We start from the raw sequence: 21,941 nt of genomic DNA on the forward strand, positions 1-21,941 counted from the left end.
CACACTGACAGCCACACACACCTAATAAAGAGGGCAGACACAGCTGTTTGGAAGTGTGGTTGAGGTCAGAGTTCAAACAGATATACTGAGACACTCGTGCCCTAAAGCAAGGTACTTAAAACAATTCACACTGAAGCACGCATGCACATATATGCTCCCCACACGAAATTCAGACATTTTCCCGAAGAGACCTGCATGCACACATGCAACGCACGCTGTTAGCGAGATTGTATTAATAGCATGTGATGTGACTTAGCTCAAGGGCCCTTTTCACCAGAACAGCTGCAAATGCAGTGTGTGTGTGCGTGTGTGTGTGTGTGTGTGTGTGCGTATGTGTGGCTTTAAATCTTCCTCAAAAGCCAAAAAATATATGAACTCTACCAGCCCGACTGAGAGTTCAGTGGTGCAAGAAAACACAGGCCTCACACACTTTTTCTCACAGTCTGACTCTCAGCTGCTCAAAAGTAAAATCAAATATTTACTATGCACTACAATACAATTATTTAATTCAAATGTGTTAAAACAGACCAAAGAGCACAAAACTCTGCAGCAAATCGAGACATTTAAGTTGTGTTTGGTGAAATCTATTGAGTCTCACTGACACAGACCATTCTGTTTCCTTTCAAAGCTCTGTTAATCATCTTTTACATAACTGAGAAGTTCTTCCAAGACACCATAATAGATGATGATGTCCACTTTCAAGGTGGGTGGTTATGCAAGACCTCTACTTCTACCTCTACCTCTACCTCTACCTCTATTTTCTCACATTTCATAATCCACTGGATTATGAAATGTGAGAAAATCTAATCTTTTTGTTCCTCTGGTTTCCTTTACATTTTCCTCTCATAATACAAATCTTTAGCAATCCTAATCAACAATCCTAATGAACAAAACTGTAGGTGATTTCATTTCTGTCAGTCCAATAATTTTAAGTTTAAATTAGACTGGGACAAATAGAGAAACTATACTGAAGTCTTAAAACTGAAATATTTGAAGTCCATAAATAAGGAGTACTATTCCAGTTTGTTATCAGTTTGTTGTTTAAAAATCAGCATTCTCAGTGTTACACGAGTGTAGGGGACACAAAGCATGCGCGACACGTACATCTTTGAAGGCCAGAGCACTGCTATGACTGCTATTCAGATGATATATATAAAATTTTTGGAAGGACTGTGTTTGCTTCAGCAAGACAATGCCAAACCACATTTGCACATAATTCAACTGCATGGCTCCATAGTAAAAAAGACTGGATGTTAAACTGGGCTCCTTGCAGAGCAGCCCTGTCATCCAATAAAAGCACGTGTAACATGAAAGGAAAACTACAGCAAAAGAGGAATATAATTAAGAACAACACGTAAAGAAATCTGAAACATTAGACTTTTTTGTTTCCTAACTTTTCATTTGTTGTTTTTCTGTTTTGTTTGTTTGTTTGTTTAAACTTTTAGTTTTTAATTTTAAGTGAAAAGCAAGTCCTGTTTCCCATCAGCCATCTACTGTACACCTACTGTACTACTGTTTTTATCCAGACCTCAAAACAACCATCTACAGCTCCATTAAGCACCAGTTTTCCAAATATCATCAATTTAGGTTGAGTCACAACATAACAGCTGAAAAACCTAAAGCTGCCATCATGAGTTGAATTCCCCCTGCCCTTTAACTTAAACTATATTGTGAAAATGTATAAAGCGTTGTAAATATAAATTAGTTAACAAATACTTTAAGCTATAAGTTTCAAGCTTTTCTTCAAATGGATACTGCTTTCTGAAGTCAAAGCTTTTAATGTCCAACTATAATTGTCTAAGCTGCAATTACAAAATGAACATGAAGAAACCACATGACAACTTACTACTGGACTTCAATAATTTGTAGTTTAGATTTATTTTAACACACTTAGAGGAACACAGAAACACACAGGATGAAGATAACTCCTGTCCTGTCTGATCATAAAAATATCTTCAAGTTATTTTCAGACTTTTCTCTTCATATGTGCTGTATGTTGCCAATGTGTATGTGGTCTGTGGTGTGGTGTGTGAGCATGTGTGTGTGTGGAGGGGGACAGTGTTTAGTCTGAAGCCATATTTAGTCTCTCTGGTCCTAAGAGGAGCCCTATAATCACACAAAACCTTTCTCTCTACTCATTACACACACACATACAATACAGGCACACACATGCATACACACACAGTGGCCTGTCATTAACAGTTCACACTAACCTCCCAGGCTGCACATGTGCACACGCATACGGCGCACAAACACGCGTCAGGTTGTTTGCATGAATGCGGACGTACTTACACACGAGTATTGATGCGCAACCACATTTGTAAACATGAACATGTGCATCAAGTTTGAAAGCCCATGTGCATGTGATCTCACACACACACAAAAACACACATGCAGAACCAGATGTGTGTCCAGCTGTGTGTCCAGCAGGCATTCTGCCGCATGATCGTATTCAGTCTGGGTGATCTGTCATCGATATTTTAACTTGACTTTAAATTCAATATGACACACAGACGGGATATTTTGCTGATCAAGAATGAAAAGCTAAACGATACATTCCCAATCCCACCGTCACACTGCATATAAGTCACAGATGTTCAGAGAAGGTCTCGACAAAGAGCAATCATTTTAATACGACAAAACAGCTGATCTGAGATGAGCATGCTTGTGCTTCAATAGTGAAAAATCCTGGCCTTGTTGTTGAGACATTAAAGATGCTACTCCTTTGGTGGGTTGCTAGTCAACAGTTGGTAAATATCGTTGACAGGTCTCTGCGCCTGGTGTCCAACTGCCACTTTAACAAAGCTGTTTATTAAATTTCTTTGATGTAGTAAAAAAAGGGAAGTAAAACCTTCATTATAAAAAAATGTAAAGGGTTATAAATAATAATGTTAATTAAAATATTTTACTACAGTTGTTTCACAATGAGAAGGGAGTGGCAATTCTCATACTTTACATGAGCCATGTTGTAATTAACTTCAGCAAAAATTATGTCAAATGACAAGAGATATATGATTTAGTTCAAATGAATTAAAGCAGCAGAGCTATGTTCCCACTTAAGAAAAAAAAAACTTCTGTGATGATTGATATTATATAGAGGAAAATACATGTAATGTGGAAATTATATATAATGCAACATAATATCAAGAAATGTATACACTTATTTGTACAACATGCATGTTGTTAACTTAACACACCCTGAACCACAGTGAGTGCAGCAAGCTTTTTGCATTCAGATATTTAACATTCTTTGCAAAACACATAATTCAATTCCAAACTATTTACATAATCCCGAATCTTGTGGTTGACATGTCATACTTGTGCTGGAAGCAGAATACAAAAGGATGTCCTTTTGGGGCTGTTTGAGTTTCTTGTTATGGCAGTGAAGTATAAACTGACCCCAAAAACCCCTTTTGATGAGTGTCAGTTACCAGACAAAAAAAAAATTATGTCAAATTAAATGTAATTTTCTCAAGCTTGTTATAATACCACTGGAACATACCGAATATGTAGCACTGCTCTGTTTAAACACGTAGATACATTCATTATCATTGCTGTATGTATGATTTGAACGGACAGTTTGCGTTTGTCTGAGTGGCTTATGGGAATTGTGGGACAAATATCTGCAATAATTTCAAGTTTGCGTCATTTTCCCCGGACTCTCTATGACTAGACCACTGAACCTTTGGGAATGATCTAAGTGATTATGCTTACTAGTTACTCATTCAATAGCTCGGAAACCGTGGCTGTAAAAAATTGTAAAAAATTAAAAAGACAATCTTAGGAACAATCCACAGAAATGGGTTTAGAATCAGCCAGTCAACTGCAGATGTGTTTTTTAGGTTTTTGAATCCGCAGCTTTGAAGGTCCAGTACAGCTTATTTTTTTGCCAACTGAAAACTGAAAATGCCTAGTTTGGAGGGCTTATGAGCACCTGGCCAGCACAGTATTTGGAAATGCCAATTTTTTATGCATTGTGAGTGGAAAATGATTTCACAGGTGCAAAGTGTTTTTTGTTTTTGTAAGAATACTGACTGTAAATCATTCAAATGTTAGGTCACTATAAAGCTGTGAAATCCGATGTTAGTTGTATATAATAATATTGTTATATAATAATACACGAACACAGAGTTAATCTCTCTTTAACAGCTACAAGTCACTATTTTTCTCTTCTACTTTAACACAATGTGCAAATATTACACTAAAAATCCACATAATCTTAATATATATTTATATTATATGTAATATGTAACTTGACAGTCAATAGTATAGCAGTATTTATATATATTTGTAATTTAAAATAGAATTGTAAAGCCGTAGTTCTTTCTTTCGTTTTTGTTGTAACTCTGTTGTTAACTTTTTTAATGACTAAATCTTAATTTGTTTCCAAGGTTATGAAGAATATAATATTTAATAAAAAAATATATATATACTAATTATGTCAGTTCATACGTGCATATTCCTTTACACAAACTCAGTAACACAACATGTTCATACAGCGTCCCCTGGTCCAACACTGAACCACACACTTGATGCAGTCCAGACCAGAGAGACCTGAGAAGCCAACAAACACACACACACAGCGCCAGGTCTGAGGTGATGGTTTTGGTTGTGGTCCCAGTGAAAACGACACTAATTTGGGGCTAAAGAGCTGTGGCAAGCTGCATCAAAATTCCAAAATCCTACAACTGTGAAAGACAAAAGCTCACTGAACGCTAACAAAGTTAATGCAGAGCAAATGAGATCAGCGTTAATGCAACAGTGATACTAGCAGTGATAACACAGTCCACGTTTGCTTTAATTGTTAATCCAATCAAACGCACTTGTAGCTTTGTAATGTGAGCTCCACACACACTTAACCGAGGACACGCAACACACTTTCATAATTATAAAAGTCCACACACACTCACATTTGCACAAACTCCAAAAACCACACTTAATAATTTGCAACTAAAAACACACTCTTGGCATTGCTGTGTATATACCTGAGTGTGTGTGTGTGTGTGTGTTGCCCCCACCATGTCTGTTTGCTTTTCTCTCAATGGCTTCCTTTGAAGGAGGCAAGGGAGGGGGGAAAAAAGAGGGAGAAGTGAGTGAGGGAGCGAGACAGAGACGAAAAAAATGAGGAGAACTCTGGGAATTCACTGCAACAAGATAAATATCCTCAGCTTGGCGTCACACGGCCGCCACACTCTCTTTTACAACACACACATACACACACACACACGCTGATTACAGAGTAAATATGTGTAATCTTATAAATCAGCCATTGTTTGGGAGGCGGAAGAAACAAACGCACATACACAACATGCAGACACAGACATGTTGACTTTGGAGAAAGTGAACTTGTGAGGTGATCAGTCAAGTAAGGTCACACACACGTGTTTTAATGGCATAAAGAATAAAATGTACAGACATTTCTTCTATTTATTGCCACCAGTTTGCTACTTCAATGGTTAATGGATCAAATCATTAGTAAAGGAGCCTCTGGTGTTACTTATTCTTTCTGCATCATTCCACACAAAGCAAAAAAAAAAAAAGCATGGCAATCCAAGTTTTACAAACCTATTGTTGTCTTTAACTGTCCAGCTAACTGTAAACCAAAGTCAGGATAAATTATAGGAACACATAACAACACGGTTCAGAAAGCAAAGTGGTAATTGCATGTCCGAGCTTACAGTTTTAGTGCGCAATACTCTCAAGGACTGATAAAGCATGATCCCATTATACTTTTTCTCTCCCTCTCACATTTGGTTCTATTAGAGGTAGAGTCACTCGCTGATCACTGATACAGCTGTTTTACGAACGCAAATGCAGGTTTTCTAGCATTTTTCAGACACGAAAATGCCTAGTACAACATTACACTGCCAAACCACAAAATGCAGCACTGATTTCATACACTGTTTAGTTTGACTGCTCTACACAATGGTTTTCATAACCATATTATCACCTCCTTTTTCAAGACTGAGCGTGGAGAAGTTCTATTTAACAGAACAGAAATATGAACATCTCTTCCACCAAGTAATGAAATAGTGCCAGAAGATCAACAACTATCAGTTGTTACTAGGACCCACGTATTTTGGCTTATCTGACCGTCTCTACTGACCCTTCATTTGCTAGCACAAGGCAACTGTTCTGCATGGTGTAGCTTGCCAGTGAAATTCATCTTTTTATTCATCAGCTTTTGCGGTCTTTATAAAGTAATTAGCAATATTCAAATTGTATTGTAATAAAAATGTATCAGCAACATTAAAAACAAAAGCAACCTATAACATCTAGTGAGTCAAGAGTCAAAATAAAATCTAAAAAGCTGCTCAATATTAGTTTATATCTAAAAAAAAAACAGATGTCACCTGGAAATTGCCCTTTTTTATATATAGTCATACTTGTTACTGTTTCTGCTTGAAAACCGGAGACAAACACACGCACAAATGTTTTCATGTTATGTTCAGAATCCATTAGTTACAGCTCTGGATGCAGTCTGCGTATATTGTTCCACTGTATTATAATTCAACAGACTGCCAGCTTGTCCCTTTTTTGCATATGGTCTCCATATATGCAGAGGATATCATTGTTCCATACGCACTCTATTCACAGCTAATTGAATCATGTAAAGACATACGCACACGCAGGGATCATTACTGCAATGGCATTTCCTTAATGAACAGGAATTTATTCATGAAAAATCAGATCCATGTGGCAAATTTCCTGTCATGTAGATATAGTGTATCGGCAAGTTTGTGCCTGCCTGTATATGAAAAAGAAAGTTTTCACAACAATGCAAAAACTAATCACACCCGATGATTCAATACCTTGTAGAACCAAGGAACAAGTAATTATTTTCTGTATGACTTTATCAGTCTCTCACATCATTGTGGAGAAATTTTGGCCCACTCTTCTTTACAACTTTGCTTTACCTTTAAGTTTGTGGGCATTTGTTCATACACAGCTCTACTAAGGTCCCACAGCAACATTTCCATAGGGTTGAAGTCGTGTTTTCTGTTTATAATGGTCTGATAATGGTCCTGTTGTTTTGTTTGGATCATACAACAGGACAAGCCCAAAGCATCACCCTTCCACCACCTTGCTTAACAGTTACTATTGAGAATTTGTGCTGGTATGCACTGCCAAACATTAAACATCTTCACTTTGCCTTCTTTGTCCAAAGGATGTTGTTCCAGAAGTCTTGTGGTTCGTTCAGATCACAATTTGAAACCAAAGCCATGGTGCCATGTTCTTTTTACAAAGACGAGACTTTTTTCTTGCAACCTCACCAAACGTGCTATACTTGCTCAGTCTTTTTCTAATTGTACTGTCTTGAATGTTAACATTTACCATGTTAACTGAGAACTGTGCAGTATGAGATGTAATGCTTGGGGTTTTGGAAGATCTGATTTTGGGGTGAATTCATTGGCGCAAAGATTGTTGATTTGTGTTGACACAAACCTGAATGAAATGCAAACTGCCAAAACTTAATGAAGCACATTTGATTAACAACACCTTGTTGTTTGTCAAATAAGCCTATTACTTTATTTTTCTCGCTTTTTTTTTTTCTTGGAGAATGTTTTTTAATGGAACAGCCCTTTCTTTGCGTAGTTTTACATCCCCCCACCACTGTAGTCACTGCCACTAGTTCAGACCACAAAGCACAAATGAACATTTTCAATCACCACTCAACTGCAATCTTTTGACTCATAACATCACTGAAAGCATAAGTTTACAGTTTGTGGTCGACAACATAAAACTGCACACATTGTGTTGTGAGCTGCAAAGCTGATTTCATTTACTCTTTGGCTAAACAACAGCTTCCAAAGACCAAAGCAGAATGTAAACAGCACCCTGCTGTGGTTTTATATGTTGCAGTTCAAACTCTTGTGCCAGAGAAATGAGGTGGGAACTTATGAAACCATGACACAAGACCAAAATTGACCTTTGACCGCAAGGACAATTAGCAGTGTGCCAGGTCTCACTTGCATTGAAGAAGATTTCTCAAGTCAGTGTCCAGTATCAGAGTGTAAAATCAGAGCTGGGCCCATGCCACTGAACTATCAGTGTGTTTAATTAAAGCCACAGGGGGAAAAAAGCCTTCAGTCTATAATCTCTGCCTCTCTAATCTCCTCCCAGCATGACAGCTTTCCAACATGGATGACTTATTAAATCTCAGCTTGGTGCTCAGCAACAGAACACAACGAGAAATGATGTGGTAAGCACAGTGAGAAGCCTTTCTATATAGTTAAAACCTTTTAATATTCTACCAGTAAGCCCAATATCAGAAGCAGGGTGAGATCGCACTGATGAAAATCTCTTCATCATACAGTTAAATTACTATCTTGTGCTTTTTTTATTATTTCTTTGTCCTTCCAATGTAGCATTTCATTGTTTTCTCCTGTGCTTACTTCATTTCCTAGTTCTTCTACTATTTTTGTTACTAGTGCCAAACTTCCTAGACATAATAAATTCAAATTTCACCCTCTTTCCTTACACTCTGTAAACTTTCGCTGCTCTTTTCCTCTTTAGTCTGTCCCTTTGTGGCATGACGGAAAGATTGTATAACTCTGTCATTTGCAGGACAGACAGTAGACAGATGAAAGCAGATGAATGGGGAAAAGACAATAAAAGTCAGATCTGTTCTTTGATTCCGTCAGCTGTGGGATCAGAGGACAGGATAGAAGGAAAGGCGGGGGGGAGGAGATGGTTTACGACTTTCCCTCCATCCGCCTAATTTATTTTTATGTGACTTCGATCTCTGTTCTATCTTCATTGCATATGTCTCTTTAGTTTGATCTTTCTACATAGTTTAAATTTCTGACTCATTTCTGCATCATTGTTTGCATCCTCACAAAAGTTATTTAAATAGAAATGCTGTATTTCCACTGTTTAAAAAAACAAACTGCATCATAATCCCTGTGACTAGGATTACCTGTAGTAATTTATACAAATTGCATCTGTGATTTTAATCCCATGTAAACCTGCTACTTTCATAGCCTGTAAATTAAAGAGTCCAACATACAAATGCATCTCTGAGATTTTTGCCAACTATTTCCCCACAAGAGTTATAGAGCCTGTGTTAGCCATTACAAAGTAAGCAGGCATTTTGCATTTTTGGTGCAAATTCAGGAGGGCTTCTGCTGTTACACAGCATGGAAACCCACTGATAGGAGGAATAAAAGGAAAAAAAGCTCAAAACCATTAGAAGAGTTTGAGCAGGCTCATTTGTTTCAATAGTTATGTGGCGGGCTATTAATAATAACGTAGCTGCGGCCTCAGAAGATCCTAAATCGGAGTAAAATGGATACTTTGCTTTCCCTGCATGAATCTGCAGTATGCACACAGATGTCAGAAGGTCATTTCTAAATTATATGTTTTTATGCTGTTTATGCACTTGTCTGTATTCTTTCCTCCATATTTCAATATCTTCAGTCCATGACATGCTATGGTTTCACATTTGGCATATCACAATTCTCAGTTTTTATTAAATTCTACATCCTTCTTGTGTTTGCCTTTTCATCTCTACATTTCTTCCATTCATTCCTCTATGAATTTCACCCTCTTGATCCCCTCCCTGACAGTCTCTCACCCCTCCCACCATTGACCATATCCATATGTTAATAATAAGGTCTCTTCCAGTTCAACCACATCCATGAGGAAATCCTTTGGCAGGTCATCTATGCCTCTCTGATAAAGAACAGTACAGATGTTTCATCCTCACTTTTCTCTTCCTCCCTCAGTGTTTTCTTTTCTTTTACATGACTTTCATACAGCAGCGTATGCTGGGTCCAAAAATGTGGCCTAGTGGAACCGATGTGGATTGTGCGTTATCCCACCCAAACCACTGCAGCATTTAATGAGCCCGAACCTGATTAAAATCTTGGGAAGATAAATAAAATGAAACTCGACCTGATCAAGCCTGAGGGAATAAGAAATTAGAGCCAGACTTGGACCAAATCCACGTGGTGGTCAGGGCAGGGCACATTTGTTTTGGGCTGGGAAGCAAAGCTTCATCACAAACATTTATCTGATCCTGCTGATATGACCAGGCTTTACACAGTTAATCTGAAACATTTTAACTTTACACACACTCAATGATGAGCTAGTGCTACCTGGAATTAAATGGAAGGCCTATTTGAATCAAAAATAATTGAAAAAAGCTGACAAAATAATCCAATTTGTTTGTTCATGACTAATCAAAGTTGGAGAGCAGACAAAGCAATTAAAAGCAAAACTACAAGAGGTAACAGTGTAACAGAAACATATGCAATGCTATGAGAATGGGCCACAAAAAAGTGGACAGCCAGCTTTAAACTTTACACACATGCAACGCCACATGTGGTATAGCTGGCAAACGTTTTAGGAGAGAAAACGCTTGTTTATACTGAGCAGACAGCACACTGGGAATCTTTAACATTCATTTGTGGAAAAAAATATCAGACTTTTCAGAAACCACATGCTTCATGTTTATCAGCTAGTCGCTAATGCTGTCTGTCTGCCAAATGGTGATGGGCAGGTTGCATACAAAGGGGTTTTTAGGGATTTTGTGCAGGAAACAGTTTCCTTATGTGGTTGAAAACTATGCTCATGATCAGAATGAGAGTAAACCAAAAACGCTAATGATGCAGGCCGCAAAACCACAACTGTGAGCTCAAAGATACTATAAAGTTCCTCAGAGCTGATTGGAACGGTATAGATTATTCTCTCTAAGATAAAACGATGAAGCTTGCACATTTGCTTTACTGTTTATATGAAAATATTAACCAAGATGTTCTAGCTGCTCAGGTTTAATTATAAATATGTAAAGCAAATGCATTCAAGATAATAAACAGTTAGATCATGAAAGGACAGGAATTAAACAACGGCTAAAAATAACTTTCTCTTTCTTATTGGGCTGACTACCTGCCTGCAGGCCATCACCTGGAATCTTCACCTGGAGGCTCTAACAGTCTATATGCAGGTGTGTCGTCTGTGTGTACCTGGAGATAAAGTAGGCTTTGCTAAGACTCCTCCTAAAAATATTTTAAAAAGACAAAATCTCACACCTAGGAGACAAGCGTCCCCAATCACGCATGCACACTCACAGAATCACGTACAGAAAACTGAATCTCAGTCAGCTGAATGAAAGACAGCCATTCATTGATAAGACAGTCACATAAACAGACCTTCTGAAGGAAAACAGTTTTCTGAAGAAAAACAAACCAGTCCACGACCGCCCCTCTGTGCTCCACAGCCTCGAGAAGGGTCTCAGTGTATGTGTGTGTGTGAGGGTGAGAGAAGGCATCTAATGAGTTTAAATCTGTGTGTTCTTGGGGCCAAATATCTCCTGGGGGAAGAAAATTATTAAGCGCGAGACAGAGAAAGAGAGAGGAAGTGGAAGTTTATCGACTCCCATCGTCCCTTTAATCTCATACGTAAGAACACACACGTGAACTAAGAGGCTGCCAGTTACATCAGAGAAATACACATATTCTACCTCTCCTTGTTAATGTGTATAGATACACAGAAGACAAACAGATGAAAGGAGTACATAAAGACAGATCTGAGAGCTTCATCATAAAGCATGCTTATGATGTATAGGTTTCATTAACAAAGCAGCAACTTTAATAGCTTGTTTCAGGATTTTCAAATCCTGATTTACATAATTGACTTTTTCTAGTACAAAATGGAAGATTAACTTCACAGAAATATATCTCTTCAATTTTTCTCTTAACACAAGCACACAAATGTATGCAAAATCTGTGAGACTTACATTTGAAAATAAGTACTGTGCAAAAGTTTTAAGTAGGTGAGGGGAAAATGCAGTAAACAAAGAATGCTTTCAGAAATAGAAGTGTTAATTACTTATTTTCATCAATCAAAAAAAAATTGCAGTGAATGAACAAAAATGAAATCTAAATCAAATCAATATTTGGTGTGACCATCCTTTGCCTTCAAGACAGCATCAATTCTTCTGGGTGCACTTGCACACAGTTTTTGAAGGAACTGGGCTGGTAGGTTGTTCCAAACATCTTGGAGAACTAACCACAGATCTTCTGTGGATGTAGGCTCATCACATCCTTCTGTCTCTTCATGTAGTCGCACACACACTCAGTGATGCTGAGATCAGAGCATTATGGGGGTCATACCATCACTTCCAGTAGTTCGTGCTCTTCTTTACACTGAAGATAGTTCTTAATGACTTTGGCTGCATGTTTGGGGTCATTGTCCTTTTACAGAATACATTTGGGGCCAATAAACAATCATTTATATTTCTGAAAGCATTCTTTGTTTACAGTACTTTTTCACACCTGCCTAAAACTTTTGCACAGTCCTGTACCTAATCCAAGAAAAAAGTAAAACTTACCAAGAAACAGCCAGAGGGTTAAGTAATAGATTTTTAGATTAAATTTTCAAGGGCAACACATTGAAATTTGATATCCAACCATAGCATACTGACTTCAATCTGGTTCCTCATGGTTCCTGGTAACAGAGAGTAGGAGTATAGTTGCATTACACCCAAATAATATTTAGTTTTCTTCAGTTCATATTGTTGTATCAATGTTGGTAAATGTCTATCTTTACTTTGTCGATTTACCTCTCCATTACATGTGTGATTACATACTGAGTCACAAACGTCAAACAGAAGGTCGGGTTAGAGTTCTTCATGACTTTATGTGTTACTCTTTTCGATTGGCTGTTGGAAATTTCTGGAGTCTGAATTTAATTTATTGCTGTGAATTTGGTCTAAATCGCTGGTTCTATTTTGTTAATTTATCAACTTCAGAAATCTTGCACAGCCAAATAAAGGGGGAAAACATGCAAGTATAATCTTGTAAAGTGTCTGAACTTATATAGAAACATAGCATACAAACACAGCCAGCAATCTCCATCACAAATATGTATCTGCAAAATTATGATTACACATATTAATACACTTATAGGTACACAAACAAATGGCCAAATATATACACCTTCCTCATGCACTCTTTGATACACACCCACATAGATACATGGTGTGAGAAGTTTTGCTGTTAATGGCGGTGGTCCTGTTCTCCACAGTGGGATCAGTGTTTAGCCATGTTTAGAGCTCCATTTGGGGCCAGATAAATCAAGCTGCTGTCTACTAGAGGCCTCCATTAGGGGCCCTGCGAGGCCAATGTATGGCCTGTCAGTCACGCCGTCAGTCAGCGAGCTGCCCTCTTTCAACGTTTGAACTTATAATTACAGAGAGACTCAGCTTGGCTTGGAGCGGCCTGGCTCCCGAGCCCCCCACCACTTCCCAGACAGCCGTGCTTGTTAGCCCAACGCTAATGCTAATACTAATACTAACAAACGGCGGAATTTCACCTCCAGAGGAAACAGAAGAAAAAATTTATGGAAACAGAAAAGTTCCCTTTGGCTTTTTTCTTCTTCCAATTCCACAAACTGTTTTAGGGGATTTAGTTTTTACTTCTATGAATGACAGTCCTGAGTTCTCCCTTGAATTTGAGAGGCAGATGAGGTAGCTACAAGGAGGAGCACTGATGCCAGTCAAACCTCTAGTAGCCATAAATTAATCAAACACCAGTTAGAGGGGGAGCGTGTAAAATACAGGGGATGTGATGACTGATGACTTTTTAAGGAGGGACCAGGGAGGGAGGTGGAAGAGAAACACACCTCCAACCAGGACAGAAGACAGAAGCGCTCACAGGGCAGAGCTGGAAATTTCCTGGAGCCACCAAACAAACTGGTGGATTTTGTCCATAGCTGGTTTCTCTTCTATACGAGCCACTCTGACACAAAAATAATCATTCATGGGTCTTACTCTATTCTGAAACTCATCAATCATATTCGGCTAGTTCAAGCACTTGGTGTATTTTGGAATCAAGCCACTGTATTCGGCACATGAAAAAGTTTACACAAACACATATAAAGTAAGACGTGGCTTGCTAGCTCTTAGGAATTCATGAATAAAATATAGGCCCATAAAGGCAGCATGAACAATGGAAATATTATCCTCAGCTGCATAAATGCACAGCCGACCACAGAGTATTCTCACAGGGAGCTCATTCCTCTTATCTCTGACGGCGCGTCGGCGATTGCCGGCCACTGCATGTGGAGACACACACCGCTAACGAGGGGGAAATCCCCCCATCGTTTGCCCAAGATTGATGCAGAAAATTTACCCAGCAGACATTCCTCTGAGCCAAAATGAAAGAGGTGCCTGGTTCACCAGCATTCCTGTTTAGCCGCACATTCCTTTGCCATCCTAACAACAGTGTGAATGCACCCATGGAGCCGCAGCTTCAAGGGATAAACCTCCACAAAACATCTTATGTTCTTACTCCAACAAGGTTTTACCTGGTAGGCTTTTGACCTGGTTAAATGACCTGGTAAAAATCATGAACAATATATTACCTTCCTACATCAAGAACACTGAAATGCCTCTCAGCAAACTGTTGCAACTATTGAAATGGAAACCCAAAAGGTGACTCTACATTTAACCAAATGACTGTTAAATACTATTTGTTGCAGAAAAGTTTGAACTGTAAGAACTTTAAAAATGCATTTTAGATAGAAAATTAAAAATAGAAACAAGGATACATGCAAATAACACTGGTTGATTAGAAATGACAAGAACATGAAAAAGAATTCATATCCCTTAAATCTATAAACAGAAACTATGATTCAAAATTGAATAAAAGAAAGAAAACAAATAAATAAAAGAACAGATAAAAAACCAAATTAATAGCAAATTAAGGCTTATCTAATGTCCTTGTCAAGCCTTCTAATAAAAATGAAGATATGATGTATCCTCACAAAATTCATCCAATTACAGAATTCAAACTGCTGAGTTGGCCCTGGCATCAGCAGCATGACTCTTAATACTGACATGAATTATTAATTTGATGCATTCATCACTCTTCCGACCAGCCCGTCGATAGCCTCCATTATGGCGGGTGTGTATACATTACAGAGTGTATAGTGTGTCAGAAACTTCCCGCATACAGGCCGCTGGATGGCGGGAAGAGAGGAAGACACAGAAAGGGAGAGAGAGAGAGAGAGAGAGAGGGGAAAAGTGTGATGGGCAGGAGTGACACCAGAAAGCATTAGCTTGAGGAGGCAGAGTCAAAATTTCAGAGGTATAAAGAGCTAAAAAAAGAAAGAAAGTGTGAGCCAATGGCTTTTTGAGAAGAGATTTAAACTCAGGTCTGGAAGTCTTAAGAGAGTTATAAGGTTACATGTCAAAGTCAAAAAAACAACAATGTCCAGTAAATCTATGGATGTGATACAATGTGATATCATCACATTACTGTAAATTGAAAGAAATTATGAATTTAAATTACATTAATTCACTAAAATTGATAAGTGACAAGTTATTTTCAGTTACACCAATACTTTTTCTAAGTACGGCTCTAGCAGGGCAACAAGTCAATGCACGACAAACCATTGATTACAGTGATCATTTAAGTCAAGTTGCTGGTATCGTCACTGATTTTCAAAATGAGTAAATTAGTGACTAAAAATGAAGTATCTGTGTACCGCTAGCAAAGCAATTAGTGCTTTGCTAGCAGTACACAGAATTATTTAATTTTACATGAGCTCACCGTATTAAAAAAACAGAAAGAAACAAAAACCTGCAGATTAATGATTACCAATTAATTAATCAAAGGTCCTCTCTAAAGTTTTACTCACCAAAATTAGTAGCAGCAATTAAAAACATTAAATATGTTCCACAATGCTGAAAAATGATCACATCTTACATCTTAGACTCTTGAAGGTTCCTTCCTATAGAAACAGGTAAAAACTTTTTTTTTTGCATTTGTGGATATACATTTTATAACCACAGCTGTAGTCACATCAAGACACTATAATAATACAAAGAAAACCCCAACAATCAGATGAGCCCCTTTGAACAAGCACTTGGCAAAAGTGGGAAGGATCAACCGCAATTTCTCAACAGTTATTCGAAATTTAAATTAAAAAATGTTTAGTTCTGCGTGATATGTCATGATGTTATCAGGCTGCCTGGCAACCACTAAAATGACCTGCTTTTTGCTTTATGCAGCTATGACAGCTTATGAAAGCAATTTTATGATTATAATGTCATAACAATAATATTCAATATACATCCACAAAAATGAATTATATAGGACACATTATAATGTCACCATGTTGCCCAGTAAACAGCTAGAAACGGGCTAATGTGGCTCACTTTCTGCATTTATGCAATTTTATTAAAGCATCAAATCATTTTAATTTCACAACCAACAGCACAGAGAGCCCAAACAATACTGCAGTATAGGCATGTGCTAATTAGCCTAATTTACTACAAAACCGCTCTGAGCATGTGGAATGAGCATGAAGTCATATCAGTACAGAAAGGTATGTGAACACATGCAGCATTCTTCTTATTTATTTATGATTATTATTATTTTGATTACCTTAAAATGATCAGACACTACTCCCCAAACCACTTATCCAGCTGAGGGGTGCCATGAATGGTATTTTAAAGCATGTGAAGAGCAGGGAGAGTGTGGGGTTCATGACATGCATATCATGTCAGTAACCTACCCTCTCAATAGCCCAGATTTTTTAATGTTATAAAAAAAAATAGATAAATGTTCTGAAATTACCCGCTGATGATTTTTAAAAAATTTCTTTCAGCATGTCTAAAAACGCTGCTGTTGATGTATGAGCACAATAAGTACTGCTGAATAAATGGTTAAGGTGGTAGACATTCAGCAGACCCACACATTAACATTTAAGGCAGACATGTTTAGATCAGGCTCTCTGATTGCTTATCCTGGCAAGAGTCAAGACAACCCAAGGTGAACACTATTTATTTGGGTTAAAATGGCAATTAGAACTTCAACAAGCTCATTAATTTCCGCTCATTAAGCTCCAACAAACTCTCAGAGCTCTGGAAGTTAATTTGCATTAAATTAAGGTATTGTTAGTGCACGCTGTTGGACTGAGAAAGCGGCTCTGATCACACAAAGCCAAACAGTAATGTACTGAAAGCTTTAACAGCTAATGAAGAGATGATGTCACCTAGCCCTGCTATGTTAACGAGAGGCTAATGGAAGGTGGAAGTAATGACCGCCAAGTCAAGAATTAGAATAAACAATAGGGGCAAGCAACCATCACTTTGTCTAACAAACACATACGTGCAATATCACGGTTACACTAGTACTGCTCCACCCTCCAATACCTCACAGTTAAACAAAGAGAGAGACAAAAGCTGAACAGCTGCTTTGTTTTAAAATCGACTTTATACGGACCTCAGCTGCACATGCCAGTGTGTCTCTACAGTCTAAACGACATTCACTTACACTGAGCCTTCTGCCCAAAAATGAATAATCTCAACTGAATGGCCAACACGTTCTCATTTCAGGGTGACAAATACTTCAGTTCTGTCAGCCGCTGGTGTCACATTGACACAAATATCTATATATCTATAAATATAAGAGTCTTTCATTTCCTGATTAGGTCTTAACACTAAGCCAACATGTTGAAAAATAACATTCAACCACTGCAAAGAAATAACCTGTTGAGAAATCCATGTACCCTACATCGCCCAGGCCTGGTCTATTAGAAAATAAAGCAAAAAGACACTTTTCGCATACCTGACCAATGTAACCATCTTTGATAAAACTTAAGTATCATATAATCTTACTCATATCTAATACTAACTCTACCCCTGAAACCAATCTGAACCCCCAAACACCCTTTAAAGGTGCCAAAATGTGAGCACTGGCCAAAATGTTCTCACCTTCCACAAGTATCCTCATGAGAGCTAATAGTCCAACTGGTCCTCACAAATATACACACAGCACACACAGAGACACACTGTGATGATGTGTTAGTGTAGATTTATAGTGTGAGGGCTACATTTTGGAGATTTATAGACTTCCTCTGTTTAGGTGATTAGCTGTGTGCTCACACCCAGTTGGACACACACACACACACTTTAAACAGACATGGCACTGGGCTGATACTTTTGTTCCCAAGTACATATGCTCCCTTTCGTTCTTGTGTGAGTGTGCTTTCAAGATGACACAAAACACAAAGCCGTACTGAAATCTCAGTAAGTACCCAGCCCTAAAGTTTCTTGTACCCACCCCTCCTTGAAGTTTCTAAGGTACCATGAGGTCATATAAGATGTCTTGCTTTGTGCTTGTTCCACATGCCTGAGGGTCTCCTCTCAGAGTTGTCCCGAACAGATGCTGAACTACCTCAGATGGCTTCTTTGAATAATAGCTTCTCCCTCTTTAATATTGGCGTATGGAGTTACATCAGACAGTGTGGGTATCTAAGACTCCAAGCAAAAAAGCAAACCTCAATGCATGTGTCTGACCTGGCTGTAAGTGGCATCCATTAGCGTGTCAAGGTTCTGCAGGGGTGCTGGGGTTTTGTCCTTGAACCGAGTCAGCAGGCGGCGCTGGATGGCTCGGAACTGGACTGCTCGCTCCGACAGCAGGTCCTGATATTTCTGAGCACTGACACGCAGCTAAGAGACAAAGTGACAAATATTTAACAGACAAATTGTGGTTTAACTTAATAAAATTAAATAAAGGTGACAGGTGACAGAACTGATAATAACTAAATTGACTGATATTTAAGTCATTTCTTTTTTAATCCCTGACCCTTGACAATGGAGGATTTACACCTATGGTTGGCTTCGGTGTGTGTTAGTACCTGGAAGTGATTGTCTACAGACAGGAAGTACTCCTCCAGTGGGAGAGGTCCACTGAAACTTTTCTTGAAATCCTTGATTCCCAATTTGGAGAAATGCTGGTCAAACCTGTGGACCAGCTCCTTCACAACCAGCCACATGTCTTCAAAACTGTCGCTCTGAATACGGTAACGTTCTGACAAACACACACATAAAATATATAAAATATTTATGCATATCTGGAAAATACAATTGATGATACATGCTAACGAAAGATGGTTAGAGATCTTAAATAGTTAAAACTATCTAAACCACTGAGCCTTGTGTAGTGTGTAAATGTGTATGCGACTAAGAACATATATTTAAACACCTGGTACTAAAGTTTGTTAAGAATGAAACACCAAACGAATATAAGTAGTGACACAGTGACAAGTGATACTTATAAAAAGATCTCTAAGAACCAGAAATGGATTAAGGGGATATACAGTTTTAGAATCACAGGTGCCACTTTAGCTCAGTGGATGAGCAGAAAACCACATGTTGCACGGCCGAAGAGTGGCGGTCTGGGTTCAAATCCTATCCCGGCCCTTTGCTACATATCTTCTTTATCTTTCTCACCCTACTTTCCTCTGTGTCTATCTTCACTGCTTCACTATCCAAAAAAAGGAAAAAACAAACAAACAAACAAAAAACCTGAAAATAACAATAAAAAAGTTTTTGAATTGTCTTAATATGAATGTCTCCTATTAACTCCTGAAAGCTGTCAGTGAATACAATTCAGATCTTACAACTTATTAGTACACAGACCAAAGAGGTTTGTAAAAGTCCATAGAAGTGATGCAAGAAGTCAGACTTAAAGTGGTGTATGTAAAAATTAAAAGCTCAGTATCAGGTATATAGAGCCTATCTCAGCTGACACTCAGCTAGAGGTGGGGTACACCTTGGGCAGGTTACTATAGAGACAATCCTTCATGCTCAGAAAAGAAAGAAAGAAGGTTCTTAGTGAGGGTACTCATGGAGCTACTCAACCTTTGACCAACCGGTTGCGAACCTACAACGTTCTTGCTGTAAGATTATAATACAGTGGTCCCTCGTTTATCGCGGGAGTTACGTTCTAAAAATAACCCGCGATAGGTGAAATCTTTGAAGTAGCCAGCTTTAATCTGTACAATTATTATAAATGTCTTACAAAACCCCTCACTACACACTTTATACACTTTTCTCAGACAGGCATGAAAATTTCTCTCATGTTTAAAAACTACCAAAGTTGAAAACCTTCGGCCAAAAAATAAGTCCAGTGTTATAGAATGACACCAAAGATCAAACCCTGTTTTCAGGTCCCGAACATGGCAATAGAGCAGCTGCGAGAGAATTCAACATTAATGAAACAATGGTACGGAAGTAGAGGAAGCAAGAAGAATGAGTTGAGTAAAGTTTGACTTATCTGACTGTTTTGTTTCCCTTAATCCCGTGCACCTTATGGTCCGAAAAATACGGTAACTTCTACCTTCCTTTAGCATGTCCAGAAGTTCAACCTTTTGTGCGATGGTTAGCATCTTCCACTGCCTTTTGGGTGCTACCGCAGGTGCCTTTGGCGGTGCAAAACACTTCATCGACATTGTTGTGTTTGTTAGGGAGAAAACTTACAAACGTACAGTACAGCACTTCAGAGTCACACTGCTAGTGATTGAAGATTTATGTAAATTCGACAAGCTGAATGCATTCTGTACTGTACATGAGAAAGGCACGAGATTGACTGACAATGGTCTACAGCCAATCAGGATGCACAAAATGCACTGTAAAAAAAACATGCAAAATTGCGCAAAAAAATCCGCAAAACTGCAAAGCCACGAAAGGTGAACCGCATTATAGTGAGGGACCACTGTACTTACCATGTGCCACCAAACTACCTATTCTCTTTTAATCCAACAGGTATCAATAAAAGGTCCTCAAAGACTCCAAGAAATACAAAAAGGCATGATTTTCTATCACAAGTAATTGAACGCTATCAAAAAAAAAAATAGACACCTGGAACAGGACTGTATTAGAAACAGATAATTCGCAAGACTTGTTTTAATCCCACAATTAAACAGCTTTAACGGAGCCAAAAGATGAATCTTATTAAAATCCCGTTCATTATCTGGTGCTGTTAGACTTACGGGAGGTCTTGGAGGCTAGCACAGTAACCTTGGCTCCTGACAGAAGCTGGAAAGCCAAACTATTCCCATCCTTATCTTCTGATTTTGCTGAAAACTCTGCAGAGAGAGACAGAAAGACAAAAAACTATGAGATGAGACAGATAGGACAGGCTATCGTGATATAGGACGCCAACAAAGCAGAACAAGATACAGTCGAATGTACAAACACAAAATAAGCTTACACAAATCTCTATTCACACAAAAAGCACACACTCAGTATGAACACTATGTGTGTGTGTTTAGACGTCAGAGCTGCTGACTGTGGCCGATTGTTAGATAACTGGGAAGCAGAACAGACGTTCCCAGAGCTCAGACCTACACACACACGGAATCACAAATAAACACGCATAAACAGACTCGTATAAATACACAACCACACACCAATACATAACCGTTGATTATTCATATAAATGTATACACATTCGCACAGCTACACATCTCTCATTGCCTTGACTAGCTTTCCATTCATGCTTAAATCATCTGGCTTTGTGTTAAACACTTAGGTAGCCACGTCATTGATTATTGGCTATTACGAATCATTAACTGTAAGATGTAGCCAATTCAGAAGAACTAAACAGACACAGACACGGTAAAGTGTGCATGAAAAAAATTGTTTAATCACTGACATTTTACTGATTTGTGCTTTATATAGCATTCTTTCCCTATTTATCACTTATACCTAGAGCTAAGCTTTTGCTGTGGGTTTACGTTTCAACGTGTGCACAAGCCAACCAGTTGCAATAGGTGGACAACCCACTTTAAACAAATGCACGTTAATACTGCATACCGATCTCCACAGACAATGACTTAAACAGAACAGTGCACTTTGGTTTCTGGAAATCTGTGATTCAAAGAGAGAACCTTAATTGTTTGGGAAACAGAGCGCCACCAGCACATCATTGTCAAGTGTTTTCATACAGAGTGAGTGTGCTATTACCTCGGAAGATGGAGCTGAGGTCAACTGGTGGCTGGTTGGTGTCCACAGTTATCTTAAACTTGGTGGCTTTGGGTGGAGGACAAGCGACACACACCAATGATGGAGGAAGATTGAACCTGGACTGGAGGACCTTGGGAACTCCTGCAAATAAGAACCATCACTATAGTCAGAAAAATAT

General features: G+C 38.4%; 1 protein-coding gene across 2 annotated transcripts in view; it reads right to left on the reverse strand.

The window, feature by feature from the left end:
- The window catches only part of bbs9 (Bardet-Biedl syndrome 9), a 174,548-nt gene that overhangs the window by 95,866 nt on the left and 56,741 nt on the right, over positions 1–21,941 (reverse strand). For both annotated transcript variants that reach the window (XM_087848408.1, XM_087848407.1), the window contains 4 exons: positions 21,764–21,904; positions 20,788–20,883; positions 18,652–18,824; positions 18,311–18,463 (listed from right to left, as the gene is read on the reverse strand). In XM_087848408.1, the coding sequence (XP_087704534.1) occupies positions 18,311–18,463; positions 18,652–18,824; positions 20,788–20,883; positions 21,764–21,904 (563 nt within the window). The remainder of the gene's footprint in view (positions 1–18,310; positions 18,464–18,651; positions 18,825–20,787; positions 20,884–21,763; positions 21,905–21,941) is intronic.

This window comes from Neolamprologus brichardi, chromosome 11 (genome assembly GCF_056152115.1).
Source record: "Neolamprologus brichardi isolate AB-2024 chromosome 11, ASM5615211v1, whole genome shotgun sequence".
NCBI lineage: Eukaryota > Metazoa > Chordata > Actinopteri > Cichliformes > Cichlidae > Neolamprologus > Neolamprologus brichardi.